The sequence below is a fragment of the Eschrichtius robustus genome, chromosome 19, assembly GCF_028021215.1.
Source record: "Eschrichtius robustus isolate mEscRob2 chromosome 19, mEscRob2.pri, whole genome shotgun sequence".
Lineage (NCBI taxonomy): Eukaryota > Metazoa > Chordata > Mammalia > Artiodactyla > Eschrichtiidae > Eschrichtius > Eschrichtius robustus.
This window is the reverse complement of record NC_090842.1, coordinates 60,675,161-60,689,517: the sequence shown is the minus strand read 5'-3', so window position 1 is coordinate 60,689,517 and position 14,357 is coordinate 60,675,161. Positions and strand designations below refer to the sequence as shown.

The following is a 14,357-nucleotide window of genomic DNA, read 5'->3' as shown; positions in this document are numbered from 1 at the left end:
CTCTGAAAAATGGGCGGTTTCTCAAACCAACACCAGAAAGAGCCAGTGTTTCTAAGTTATTAATTAAAGGTGCCCTGGATCCCCTAGCCCTGAGCTAGGGTTAGAAGTTTGTTGCACCATTTCCTTTCTCCTTCCTCACCCCCCAGTCACCAGCCTTCCATGGCTCCTCAGTGCCCTTAGGAGAAAACCCAGACTTTTTCTGATGACCTAAGAGACCCTGAATAGTTTAGCTTCAGGCAACATCTCCAGATGCCACTCCTATCCCCAATCTTCATTCACTGTACACCGTTCCAGACTATCCTTCCTAAACCCACAGCCGCTACTCAATACCGAACTGTAGCACTAAATCCTTTAAGGCTCCGCTCTGGCTCCCCTCCTGGGGATAGCACGAGCTATCCCACCCCCAAAACTTCTTGTCCTGGCAATCTGACCCTACCACATCCAACAATCACCCGAGAAGGTAAATACGAGTATCATCTCCATTTTTCAGATAAGGACACTGAGATTTGCAGAGGTCAACGTATTTGCCCAAGGTCATACAATAAGATAGTGGCAGAGCCAGAACTTGAACCTGTCCCACCTAATTCCTGTGCTCTTAATTCCTACTCTACTGTTCCTGTATGCTCCAGAGCCTACGCTGTGGGTTAGATTTTTGAGATTTTTTTTTTTTTTTTTGGTGTGTATGGGAAGAATGCCATAATGGATTTGAATCCTGGATTCCAGTCCAGCACAGCCCTTCCCTGCTGTGTGACCTCGGGCAAGTGATCGTCCTCTTTGAACTTCAGTTTCATTCTCTGCAAAATGGGGATAATAACTGTCTATTGTATAGGATGAGAGGAGAGTTTGATAAGATCACGTAAGTAAAGTGACAGAGGACCTGACACAGTGTAAGTACTTTTTATATCCACTCCGTTATAAGTACTCAAAGTGGGACAGAGTACCTAGAGCTGATGGGGTGGGGGCGGGGGGGCGGGCAGCTCTCAGGAGGTTGTGGGAGGACCTCACCCAGCTGAGGTAGGCAGGGAAGACTTCTTGGAGGAGGGGATGTCTGAACCAAGATCTAACGTATGAGTAGGAGATAATCAGGTGAAGAGAGGGGAGAAGAGAAAAAGGCATTTAAGGCAGAAGGAACAGCAAGTGCGAAGGCTTAAGAGTGGCTTTCTTTTCTTTTTTTAAATTTTTATTTATTTATTTATTTTTTGCCACACCGTGTGGCTTGCGGGATCCTAGTTCACCCCAAGCAGGGATTGGACCCGGGCAATGGCAGTGAAAGTGCCAAGTCCTAACCACTGGACCACCAGGGAGTTCCTAAAAGTGGTTTTCTTCCTCTGAAAAGATTACTTTGTGGAACATAGGAGAGGGGTTATGAGGGTGACATGACAGAACAGCACACCCATCCACACATGAATCTGTAGACACAAAATCTCTCTTTTGCACGTGCGCGTGCGCACACACACACACTCAAGTACAGAGAATCATGTCACACAGACAGACATCAGTACACAGAATTATACTGTCAAACAGCCCCATACGTGCATCCAGAATCACACCACCACACAGACAACACACAGGTACCAAAAAAAAAAAGAAAAATCGCAATGCCTCCTACACTCAGGAACACAGAAATCCAAAGTAATGAGAAACACACATAAGGCTGAATCATTTCACCCAGACACGAACACATGTAGGAGGAATTACAACCCTCCCCATACACAGGTTCACAGAATTATGTCACAATGACCCACACAGAACGAAAACATCACCAGACACACAACGTTACATAGACCTGTATCACAAAGTGACGTGGACACCCAGTCATCCGGTGCACCCACACCCCATGAAGCGACCCCACAGATGAGTCAACACACAGAGCTCTGGTGCCTACCAAGGTGAGATCTTTATGGGGGTTTAGAGATCAGTGGGTTTCAGAGCCAGCATGGCTGGTCCAGTCCCCTCCCCTCCCCCAGCCCACACAGTTCCCTCCATAGAGGGCCTAGGTCACCCCCTGAGGGAGGGAGGGGTCAGACCCTTCCCCTCATAGCACCGATCTGGACAGGCCATCCCTTTACAAAACAGTGAGAAGTGCCTTCCATAAAGGGGGTGAATTGGGTTGAGAGAGGGAGGCCTTTTCCTGTGGGAGACCAAGAATAGCACCATCGTCGAAAGAAGGTTGGGGGAAGGGGACGGGGACACATAGGTGGTGGTGGAGTACTGAGGAGTCCTGGCCTCTCTCCCCACCCCATGATATGCAGATAGGGCTGTGCGTGTGCCTGTGCGGCTGGGGAAGTCACCTGGATTGTGAGGGAGCCCCAGGTTCCCCAGATACCTGGGGTTAAGTAAAAGTAAGTACATATCTGGAGGGCTGAGGTGGGGAGGGAGGGGGTTCTAGGACAGAGAACTTTTAGGGATATGAGACTGAGAATGGAGAGGCTTGAGCATGAAGTCCATTAGCTCAAGGACCTGGAGGGTAGGGATCTGGACTGGGAAGACTTAAGGCAGAGAGTAGTAATTAGAGCAAGTTGAGTTGGGCGGGAAGCCCAGAATAGAGTTAGGAGGGCGGGGTCTGGAGTGAGGGAGTCAGAGGTCTTAAGATTCAGACCTAGAGGAATCTACAAGGCAAGGTCCAGATTCTAAAATCAGAAGCCTTTGGAGGCTGAGTTCTAGAGCCAGAAGAATTTGGATCTGAAATCAGAGGTACTTGGACGCTGTGAGGTATAGAACCAGAGATACAGAGTAAGGACTAGAATTTGAAAAAGTCTGAAGACCAAGTTCTAGCACCAGAGGGATTTGGGAGTTGTAAGGTCTAGAATCAGGAATTTAAAGCTGTAAGGTCTAGAACCAGAAAAATTTATAAGGCAAAGTCTGTAATCAGAAGATGTTTGAAGGCTGAGTTCTAGATGCACGGTAGTTTGGAGTCATAAGATGTGGAATAAGGGGGAATTGGAGATTGTGAGGTCTAGAACCAAGGAAGTTTATAGGACGAGGTCTGGAATCAGAAGACATTTGAAGCCCATTACTAGAACCAGAAGAAAGGGAGATCATCAGATCTGGAATCAGAGGGTCCCGGAAATTGCAAAGTGTAAAGGTTGTATAGTCCAGGACCAGTCAGTGGTAGCGATGATGAGGTCGAGAGCAAAAGAGAACTGGAACATTGTGTCTGGTTCTGAAAGTACTGGTTATAAGGTCAAGACATGAAACCCATTTTACTTCTTTTTGATGGGAGAAGCAAGTCTCAAGTGTAGAGTTGAAAAGGGATGAGCTGGGCATCATGAATCAAAATGATTGAGACATTACGAAGTCTAGATTTGGAACAAAATGCATTACAGATCAGGAAGACTAGAACCAATTCCAAGCTTGGGGATGTGGGGTTCCAACATCAGAAGAAATCTGGTTGTAAGAGCTGGAAACAGCAGGAGTGGGAGTGTGCGCCATTGAGAACAAGGGAGATCTGTGGGGAGAGCTCTAGAACCAGAGGAAGGCAGAGAGTGAGTTCTAGAGCCAGAGGATTCTGGTGGTCCTAGGCCTGAGGGAGTTGGAGGTTGTGAGGCCTAGAACCAGACAACTTTGGAGAGCGTGAAGTAGAAAGATAGAGTTGGAGATTGTGAGGTCCAGAACGAGAAAAAGCTGAAGACGGTGAGATCTGGAATCACAGCGGTTTGGAGGATGCAAGGTCTAAACCAGACCACGTTGGGGGTTTTGCAGCCTAGAACCAGAGAAGGCCGGGAGTGGCACAGTCTAGAACCAGAGTAGGTCGAAAGCTGTGTGGTCTAGAACCAGAAAGGGTTGGAGGTGGTATGGTCTGGAAGCTACACCTGGGATAGGAAGACCACCTATGGAGTCGGGGTCCAGGTCAGGCAGGAGCGAGCAGAAGTCCAGAGCGGAGGGGTGGGCAGAGCTGGGTGGCCGGTTGGGAGGCTAAGCAATCAGGAGTCGGGATTGAGCAATCAGGAGTCGCCGGGGGTGAGGACTGGCCCAGAGGCCTCCCGTCCCCATTGACACCTGAGTTGGTGGGGAGATCAGAGTCCCACATTCTTATGGACCCCAGGCAGTTTGTAGCGATGAAAAACGTTATCATGAAAGCAACAAAAATAAAATTAAGAATGAAAGAAAGATGGATAGAAAGCAAGGTGCTTATGGTTATCAATACTCCCCCAAGCCCAGAAATGCAGATCTGAGCCCCAAACTCCCCCACCCCTAATTACCGAAAATAAAGCCAAGAGAATTGGAGAAAAGGATGAGGTAACCGGTACTGAGAACCCCAAGGGAAGTCCTGAGAGAAGCAGGAGAGGGCCAGGGACCCCCTCCCAGAGGTCACTGAGCTGAGACCACCCCGGAGCACCCCCAGACAGTGGGGGTGGGGCAGAGGGGTGGGGACTGAGGTAGGCCTGAGGCGGGCAGGGGTCACCGAGAGGAGAGAGGGAACCCCTCTCCCGGCACCTCCATCCTGTGCATTGGCTGCCGGCTTGGAGTATGATTGACGTCCTTTCTTGGCCGGGGGGGTAGAAGGGAGATGGGAAGAGGACCTGGCTCAGTTGGCCTGGGCCAAGCCTGCCGCTGGCTGAAAGTGGCTCCTGGGCTGGGTGGTGTCCTCGTCCGGGTAGAGAGAGAGCAGGGAGGGGCCCAGGCCTGTGGGGGAAGATGGAAGGTAAACCAGTGGGGAGTTATCACCCCAACCCGTCTTCAGACAGTTAAAAGCATGGCTGGTGAGGCAGGCGTGCCCGGATTCAAATAGGAATGAAATCTTGGGCAAGTGCTGCTCTCTGAATCTCGGGTGTCCAGATGTTAAGAAGCCTGGAGCCAGATGCCACCTGAGTTTGAATCCAGGCTCTGCTATTTACTTGCTGTATGAACTGGGACAGGTGACTTTACCTCTCTGTGCCTCAGTAACCTCACCTGTAAAATGGGCTAACAACAATACCTCCCCTGCCACCCACAGGGCTGTCAGTGAGGAGTAAATGAGTGAATCCACGTAAAGTGCTTTGAACAGCGCCCAGTGAGCTGTGGTCATCTGGGAAACAGGGATACTTAGACCTACTTCATTCATGAGAATTCACTCATTCAAAAAATATTTGTTGAGCACCTACTGGGTGCCAGGCACTGGGGACACAGTAGTGAACAGGGCAAATGAAACTTCCTGCCCTCGTGGGGCTGACATTCCAGTGAGGGGCGTCAGTTGGATCATGTACATAACAGATTTAGCACAAAGCTTGGCACGGAATGAGCTCTAGATAAATGTTAGCTCTTCATTTACAAATATGTACTGAGGCCCTGCTCTGTGCCCAGCCACTGCCCAGCCTTGCACACACGGTGAAGCACAATGACCAAGACAGGCCAGGCCCCTGCCCTGTGAGGAGTAGACAGACAGTAATCAAATAATGTTACAAACTCCTGTGTGAATGTGGATTGTGATGAGTGTTTCAAACCATAGCTTGGGAAATGAGGGACGGCTCTGTGGAGGGAGTCATATTTGATCTGAGATCTAAAGGATGTGGTAATTAGACAAAGAATGGAGGGAAAAGCATTCCAGGCAGAGGGATCAGCATATGCAAAGGCCCTGAGGCAGCCTCCTCAAGCAAGATGACTTCAAAGTCCTCACAATGCCCCACAGTGGCCCTGTGGAATCTGCTTCTCTCCTCTCTTCTCTGTGCTTTAGCCACACTGGCCCGATTTTTCCCCATAGAAGACAGATACACTCCCACCTCAGGACCTTTGCATTCGCTGTTCCCTCTGCCTGGGATGCTCTTCCCCCAGAAATTGTCACAACTCACTCCCTCACCTCCTTCAGGTCTTTGTTCAAATGGCACCTTCTCCATGAGACCACCCCTAATCATACTGTTTAAAATGGAAATCCCCCCACCGCAGAACTCCTTTTTCCTCTGCACACATTATTTTCCCAAGTAGCACTATTTTTCATCACGTGTACTCGTTATTGCATTTGTTTCTTTGTTCTGGACTGTCTCCCTCACTAGCATGTCAGCTCTGTGAGGGCAGGGGTATCCGTGTGTTTTGTTCCCAGTTTTGTCTTCAGCTCTTAGGACAGTGCCTGGCACTTACTGTGTGTTTAGTGAATATTTGCTACACACATGAAGGAAAGAATGAATTAAAGGCTAGTGACTGTGGCTGAAACGGAGGATGTGAAGCGGAGTGCAGTGTGAGACGAGGCAACAGTCAGACCCCGCAGAGACTGGAGTCCAAGATGAGGGGCTTGATCTTTCTCTGAAGGGCGCTAGGGAGGCATAGAAGAGCTCTGAGCAGAGGGAGGCCAGGGTCAGATTCGTGCTTTGGAAAGCTCCCTCATGGCCAATGCCTGCAGGTTTCAGGTGGAGCTATGGCTGTTCATAGTTGTGCTGGAAGGTGATGACAGCAGCAGAGACAAAGCAGCTTGTCTCATACTCTGCAGGGTTGCGGGGCGGGGGGCGGTATTCTGGGACCAGCATCACCTCAAGGGCGACACTTCTTGAGCGTTTATTGTGAAGCAGGTCTCGTGCTAAGCTCTTCCTGGGTGGCATCTCCACAAGTCCTCAAAACATCTCCTTAAAGTATGAACTCTTATATTGGGTGGGCCAAAAAGTTCACTGGGGTTTTTCCTTACAGAAAATAGGCGCCCCACTGACAAGAAGGGGGAAACCGAGACTCCAGAAGCAGAAACTATCTCCCAAAGCCACACAGCTGGGAGTGACCAAGGGACAATCAGACACAGGCTTGGGGAGACCTAGACTCGGGCCCGGGCTCGGCTTCCACCTCAAGGGACAGCTTTGGCCAGCCCCTGCCTCCCTCAGGGCCTCTCTTTCCTCCCACGGTGTCCCTGAGAAGAGGGAGGGGCTGCCTGTTTCCACTAAGGTCATGTCCAGGCACGGACAGCCCCCCACCAGCCTCAGAATCACCCCACCCTCTCTCAGCCATCTAAGGCACCTCCCACAGGAGATGGGGACCCAGAGCCTCTCTGTCTACCCAGGTTGCTACTCACCCAGGGGCTCATTCAGTTCTAGGAGGTGGGTGCTGGGATCCTGCTGGCTCCCTGGGGCTGGTCCTCCTGTCAGAAGGAAACTCTAGGGGACACAGACAAAGCCGCCATCATCATCATAATCATCACCATCATCACCATCATCATCATCACCACCATATCCAAGGAGGCAGGATGGGACAGTGGTTACGGGCACTGTGGTGTTCAGTGGCCGCTTATTGGCTGTGAATTTGGGTGAGTCACTGTCGCAGACGTCCTCCGTGGGTCCCTCCAGAGCCTTGTTCTCCCCTTCTTCGGTGCCCCAGCGGGCTGACCTGTGCGTGTCACATGTTGACTCCATCAACATGCAACCTTGCTCTGTGTGTTCCTTTGAGGTTCACATGATGGGAGATACCAGCAGGTGGGAGGAGGAAGACAAGGGGTATTTGATCTTCTAGCTGCTTCCCTGCTGGGTCATCTTGGGTTGGCTGTGTCCCTCCATGGAAGGTTTCAGCTCTTACAAGGTGGACCCTACTCTCTCCAGGATCCAGTGAGCAGCCCCCTGCCCTGTGCCTTCAGGCTAGGGATGGTGTTGCTAGCCCCAGGGTGATGCCTACACCTTTGCCAACAGTCCTGTTACTAAATTCTCCTCAACACCCCATTGAACATGTTCTCTGTTTCCTGTCCAGTCTCTGACTGATACAGTTGCTTAACCTCTTGTGTGTAAATGTGAATAATAATAATAATGATAATATTTCAAGAGTGGCTGTAGGGATTGAATAATCATGCAAGGCACTTTGTGCAGTCAGCGTCTGGCACGTGGTAGGCACTCAATAAATAAGAGCTGTTGATATTAACAACCATACTCTCATGTTCAAACAGCCCTGTTCAGAGTGAGGAGCCCGAGGTGCTCTCTTGTTTGGTTGGCTTTTATACGCCCATTTATCAATAGCCCACTAAGGAGCAGCTAAGGGCCTGATTTCATTACGTCTCAGGCCAGTCCTATGAAATGTAACTATCTGCTACTTCCCAGATGAGGAGACTGAGGCTGAGAGTGGTGACGTCACCAACCCAAGGTCTCACAGTTACTGAGTGACGGACCTGGGACTCGAACCCAAGTCAGTCTGACTCTAGTGTCTGTACTCTTAAAGCTACACTAATAATCCAAGGCCAAGACCTGTGCTAGGTTTGGGAGGGAGTGTTCCATGGGAGCAGAGAAGATTCCCAGAGATATTCACCCTTGTCATTTCTCCCCTTACCCTGCTTATTTTTTCTTCTTAGCACTTACCACCAACTTACGTCTATTTGCAAAGCCCTTCGATACCTGTTGCCTGAACCAGCAGATCAAGGTCCTAGCCCTAGCTGGATGGCTGACCGTCCATTTGACCTTCAGCCAGGCCCTGCCTCTCTTGTTTTTCCATCTATAAAAACTAGGTTTAAGCCTGCTGGGTTCTGAGGGCCAGAGAATCCCACGAATCCCCACACATACCAGGCTGAGGGGAGGCAGCAGGAAGTTTCCGGGTTCTGGGCTGGGGGACCGTTTGGGGGGTCTCACTCCCAGCAGCTCCACCCCCTCTGCCTCGTCCTCTGAGCTCTGGGCCAGGGCCCTGGAGGAAGACAGGCAAGAATCTCAGAACCCAGCAAACCTGGGCAGGTGTGGGCACCAGTGTGAGCAGGTGATGAGCGTTCATTCACTCCCCCAAGCACCTATTTATTCCTTTACTCATACAGCCACGAATCCATCCATTCATCCATCTGCAAATCCATCTTCCCATTCATCTACCCAGTGATCCATCACCCAGCAACCCACCCACCTATACAACCACCATCCGTCTATCCTTCCATTCGTCCACCTATCTATCCATCCACTCAGCCACCCACTCCCCCATCCATCCATCCATCCATCCATCCAACTACTATATTCACTAATTTCCTCCCTCTCTCACTTCACAAATCTTTATTAGGCACCCACTGTATATCCAGCTCCATACTGAAAGCCTTGGAAAATAATGAGATGTATCCATGAAAGTCTTATAAGGATAGTAACGAGACCACCCTGGAGACTAAATGGGCACATGCCTACAATTTGGAGAGCAAAAACTTGAGTATTAGTAGTGTAACATCTTTGGAAGGGGGACATGCATCCTCTGAAATTATATGCGAAATCATGTGTCTATATGTGTGTGTAAATCTTCTGGGGAAGGGTCCATGGCTTTCAACAGATATTCAAAGGTGTTAGGGAACTTAGTTCTAGGCAGTTTCTCTGACACCGTGGCGATGTCCTCTTCACTATGACAAAAATTGTTACTAGGCCAGATAGAAATATATTCTAAAGGAGAGGGCCGTGGTTGACTGGTGGGATTTGGATAAACAATGAGAACAGTGGAGGGCACTCCAGAAGGAAGGCACAGCCTAGGCAAAGACATAAAGTTTGAAACAAACATGACATGTGCTGGGGACACTGAGGGCCTGGCTGGAGCAGACGTCAGAGTAGAAGGAATAATAAGGGATGAGGCTGAAGTAGGAGGCAGGAGAGAGATGGGTTCAGGGACCTTCTCTACACTTTTTTTTTTTTTTTTTGCCACGCCACTGCTCACAGGATCTTAGTGCCCCGACCAGGGATTGAACCCACACCCTCAGCAGTCAAAGCACGGAGTCCTAACCACTGGACCGCCAGGGAATTCCCTCTACGCTTCTTTACATCCCACCTCTACTGTGGCTCACCTCTTCCGAGCCCCAGCCATGGGGGAGGATGCTGAGGGGTCCCCTCTGGAGGGGCTGGAACAGCTCAGCCGGGGGTCACTCCCCCAGCGGGGCAGCAGGGAGGGCTCAGGGGTTGGGGGCGACATGCCGTGGAAGCTCCGTGCACGGGGCCGGGGAACAGCCCCTGGAGGTCTGTGGTAGGCCCTGGGTAGCTGCTCACTGGAGTTGAGCTGGAAGTCATCATCCATGGAGATGTAGGGGGCCAGCATCTCCAAGTCCAGAGCATCGACGTCCTGCGGAGGGCAGGAGGGAGTTAAGAGCATGAGCCTTGGCCTTGGGTGGGCCCGGGCTAGAGTCCCAGCTCCACCACTTCTGAGTTGTGTGCCTGAGGTCAAGAGTCTGAGCCTCAGTTTCCTCATCTGTAAAATGGGTAGAAGGACTCTGTGGTAGCCAGTTGCCAAGATGGCCCCCAAGGATCCTCACCTCTTGGTTTTCACACCCTAGTTTAGTCCCCTACTATGGTGACTAGGGCTGACCTGGTAACAATAGGTTATTGAGGAGATGATGGTGTGTGACTTCCAACATTAGGTTGTAACGATACTGTGGCTTCCGTTGTTGCTGTGCTCTCTCTTTCTCAGGTCACTGGCTCTTGAGGGGAGCCCTCTGGAGAGGCCCACAAGGCAAGAAACAGACCTCTTGCCAACAGCCAAGAGAGGGATCTCGGAAGTGGATCTTCTAGTCCCAGTCAAGCCTTCAGATGACTGCAACCCTGCGTGACATCTTGACTGCAACCTCATGAGAGACCCTGAGCAAAAGCCACCCAGCTAAGTGGCTCCCAAACCCCTGACCCTCAGAAGGTATATGAAGTAATACACGCTTGTATTAACCTTCGAAGTTTTACAGTAATTTGTTATCCAGAAATAGATAGCAAATAAGATTTTGATAAGGAGTTTGGGGTGTGGCTGTAACAAAAACCTAAAATGGGAGAGTGGCTTTTGCACTGGGCAGTGAGCAAGGGCTGGAAGGACTTTGAAGGGCCTGTTAGAGGAGGCCTAGATTGCCTTGAACAAGGCATTGGTCAAAATTTGAACCATGAGGAGCCTGCCACGGAGGGCTTGAAGGCAAGTGAGGAACACGTTAACCGAAGCTGGCGGAAAGGTTTTTGCTGGGAAGTGGCTGAAAGTTTAGCAACACTGTCACCTGCACTTTCGTGGAAAGTAGAAAATGTAACTAGTAAGCTGGGTGATCCAGCTAAGGAGATTTCCAGCCAAAGTGTTGAAGGGGCTGCCTGATTTCTTCTTGCTTACTTGGAGTAAAAGGCAAAGGGAGAGAAAAGATAAAGGAAGAAATGTTAAACAGGAAGGAGCTGGGGCTTGAAGGGCTTGAAAATTCTCAACCTCCCTGTGTACTGAAGAATTTTACCCAAAAAGAGGTTCGGCCTTTGTCCTGGCTCCTGGGAGGTGACATCTAAACCCTTGGAATTTCCCAAGTGATAGGTGGGTGTGTCTTGGCTACTCGTGATGGACCCCTTGGACCACACCTGATAGTTTATTCTGACAAGACAACTCAGGACGGGGACTATCCATGCCAGAAAGGCCAACCATGGGATTTGAGGTCTGGGGCTTTGGGCCACGTGAAATCAGCCTGACCTCCAAGGAAAATGTGTGAGTGTGCTGGGGAAAGTGGAGATGGAGGTGGAATTCAACTACATTGGCAATAACTCAGTTGATCATGCCTACACAATGAAACCTCAATAAAAACTCTGGAGACCAAAGCTGGGGTGAGCTTCTAGGACTGGCAGTATTCCATAGACATGTTTCCACACATCAATGCCAGGAGGGTAATACCATCCCTGGGGACATGAAAGCTTTGAACTTGGGACTTTCCCAGTCCCAGATTCCACCCTATGAATTTCTTCCTTTGGCTATAATATTCTTTTGCTATAATAAGACTGTAATCATAAATACAGTGCTTTCCTTAGTTTTATGACTAGTTCTAGTAAATTATAAAACCTGAGGGAGCCCATGAGAATCTCTGAATTTGTAGGCAGCTGCTCTGAAGTGAGGGTAGCCCTGGGGACCCCCAAACTTGTGGCTGACGTCAGAAGTCTTGGGCAGACTTGACAGTCTGGAGGACTGTGCCCCTCCCCTTGGGTTTGGCTGACTCTGGGAATTCCCCAGATGGCAAGTGATGCTAAAATTAAGAAATAGTTTCTGAGCAAAGAAGGGCACTCTCGGGAAAGCATGGTCTAAAGATTAAGCCCAGGGTGCGTTTATAAAATTCCTTGTTAAGACCTCAGAAAGACAAAAGGTGGTGCCTAGAATATCCTCAGTCAGACAAAAGGTACTCTAGGGTTTAAGGATGTGCCTCATAGGTCTTCTCAATCAAACAATAGGGCTTCTATTAAACCTCAGGGCACTGTCACTCAGCCATCTCAACAGAAGCCCGAGGTAGGGAAGGGTTTATCTCAGAGATTTGTGGGTATGGCTTTTGTCTAATGGAGTGAACTCCAAAGAGATTCATTTAAGACATACAAAGTTTTTTGTTTTTTGTTTTTTTAAGAGACTTATATGCACAGAAGCATTGCCAGCTTGGCCTGAAAGCGACAAAGATGGTACAAAATGAAAAGAGACCTTTGGGCCATCAAAGTTCTAAAAGCAGGAAGCAGGTTATGAAAACCACTCAGCTGCAAATACATGTTACCTTTTTATGAAAAAGGAAGGATGACTCAGAGTGAATTGCCAAGAGCCCAGAGGGTGGAGCTAAGAACCATGGAGAAAAACTCCTGGGATGTTTTTGAGTCAGAATGGGTTCTGACCAAGGAACTTTTGATATTTGCCCAACTGGATTTCAAAACTGCTGTGGACCAGTGATACCTGTGTGCTCTCCTTTCCCCCTTTTTTTTGAATAGGAGTGTTTTTGACAGTTATTCTCTGCCTGTTCCATCACCGGATGTTGGGTATGTGGGTGGCAGACAACTTGTCTCTTTAGTTCACAGACCAACAGATTGAGAGGAACTGTATTTGAGGTGCTTTGCCACACCTAGACCTGATTGAGGTGACGAGATTCTGGACTTAAAGTTGATGGTGTAGTGGGAAGAGACTTTGGGGGACTTGGGAGGGGGTGAGTGAGTTTTGTGTGAAGGAGAGACATAAATCCCAATGGTCCTTGCCTTTTGGTGTTCCCACTTGTTTGTGGCTGCCTTCCACATTGTACCAGGGTTGGTCTGTAGGACCAATACAATACAGCAAAAGTGATGGTATGTCACTTCTGAGATTAGGTTATAAAAGACTGCATCTTCTGTCTTAGGTTCACTCTCTGTCTCTTGGATTACTTGCCTTGGGGGAAGCCAGCTGCCATGTTGTGAGAATGCTTAGGCAGCCTCTATGCAGGCCTGCATGGTGAGGAACTGAGGCCTCCAGCCAAAGCCAGTGCGGGACTGAGGCCTGCCAACAACCATGTGTGTGAGTTTGGAATTGAATCCTCTAGCCCCAGATGACTATGGCCCTGCCTGAGAGCTTGACTTCAACCTCATGAGAGACTCAGAAAAAACCATCCAGCTAAGCTGCTCCCAGATTCCTGATTCTCAGAAATTGTGTGACACAATAAATGTTTGGGTTTCTTTTTTAAGTTTTTTTTTTTTTTGATGTGGACCATTTTTAAAGTCTTTATTGAATATGTAGCAATATTGCATCTGTTTTATGTTTTGGTTTTTTGGCCCTGAGGCATGTGGGATCTTAGCTCCCTGACCAGGGATTGAACCTGCACCCCCTGCATTGGAAGGCGAAGTCTCAACTACTGGACTGCCAGGGAAGTCCCATAAATGTTTGTTTGAAGGTACTGAGTTTTGGGGTAATTTGTTACACAGTGATATATAGCTAATGCATCCATGCCACTGTCATTTATCTCTCCAGACCATCAATCATCCAAACATTATCCATCTATCATCCATACAACGGTCTATCTATCCAGCTACCCATCCAAACATACATCATCCATCCATCCATCCATCCAAATACCTAAGCATTATCCATCCATCTCTCTACCATCATCCACCTAGTGAATTCAATGACCCATCTATCCATCCATCCACTCATCCCCTTAACCATTCCACCATCCTTCTCTAAAACTTAGATATGTCACCCAGAACCCAGAGGTAAAGACTGTTCCTTCCATGCCAGCCCTTACCTGAGCTATATCTAGATCTGTCTCCACTGCCTCAAGGTCTTTCCCAGAGGCAAAGAGTTTGTGTGCATTCTCCACATCCACAAGTAGTTCATCAGGGAGATCAGCCTGTGGGGAGAGAGAATAGAGACTTAAGGAAATCTTGAGCCTGGGAGATGTTAAGCAGTAAGGCAGTTTAAACATTTGAGCTCAGGAGTAGAAGTGAGGGTCAAATGTCAGACAGCTGGGACACCAAAGGGGTCAAATAGCAAATGTGAGTTTCTGCACCTGGGTGTTCAAAAGTCTGAGTGCCTGGGCATAAATTTTTTTTATATATAAATTTATTTATCTTATTTTATTTATTTTTGGCTATGTTGGGTCTTCGTTGCTGCATGCGGGCTTTCTCTAGTTGCGGCGAGCGGGGGCTACACTTCATTGCGGTGCGCGGGCTTCTCATTGTGGTGGCTTCTCTTGTTGTGGAGCACGGGCTCTAGGCGCAGGGGCTTCAGTAGTTGCGGCACGCGGGCTCAGTAGTTGTGGTGCAGGG

General features: G+C 49.1%; 1 protein-coding gene and 1 long non-coding RNA gene across 4 annotated transcripts in view; one reads left to right on the top strand and one right to left on the bottom strand.

Annotated features, from left to right (window-relative positions):
- Positions 1-999: 999 nt before the first annotated feature.
- LOC137753774 (uncharacterized) lies at positions 1,000-13,276 on the top strand. Of its 2 annotated transcripts, none has more exons than XR_011071576.1 (3): positions 1,000-2,342; positions 10,285-10,503; positions 12,956-13,276. It is a non-coding gene; the product is annotated as an uncharacterized lncRNA (long non-coding RNA). The 2 variants fall into 2 exon arrangements; XR_011071575.1 differs by having other exon boundaries at positions 1,000-7,198.
- The window catches only part of HIF3A (hypoxia inducible factor 3 subunit alpha), a 28,498-nt gene continuing 18,669 nt past the window's right edge, over positions 4,529-14,357 (bottom strand). For both annotated transcript variants that reach the window (XM_068529111.1, XM_068529110.1), the window contains 5 exons: positions 13,835-13,939; positions 9,668-9,939; positions 8,433-8,550; positions 6,968-7,049; positions 4,529-4,626 (listed from right to left, as the gene is read on the bottom strand). In XM_068529111.1, coding sequence (XP_068385212.1) covers positions 4,529-4,626; positions 6,968-7,049; positions 8,433-8,550; positions 9,668-9,939; positions 13,835-13,939 — 675 coding nt within the window. The remainder of the gene's footprint in view (positions 4,627-6,967; positions 7,050-8,432; positions 8,551-9,667; positions 9,940-13,834; positions 13,940-14,357) is intronic.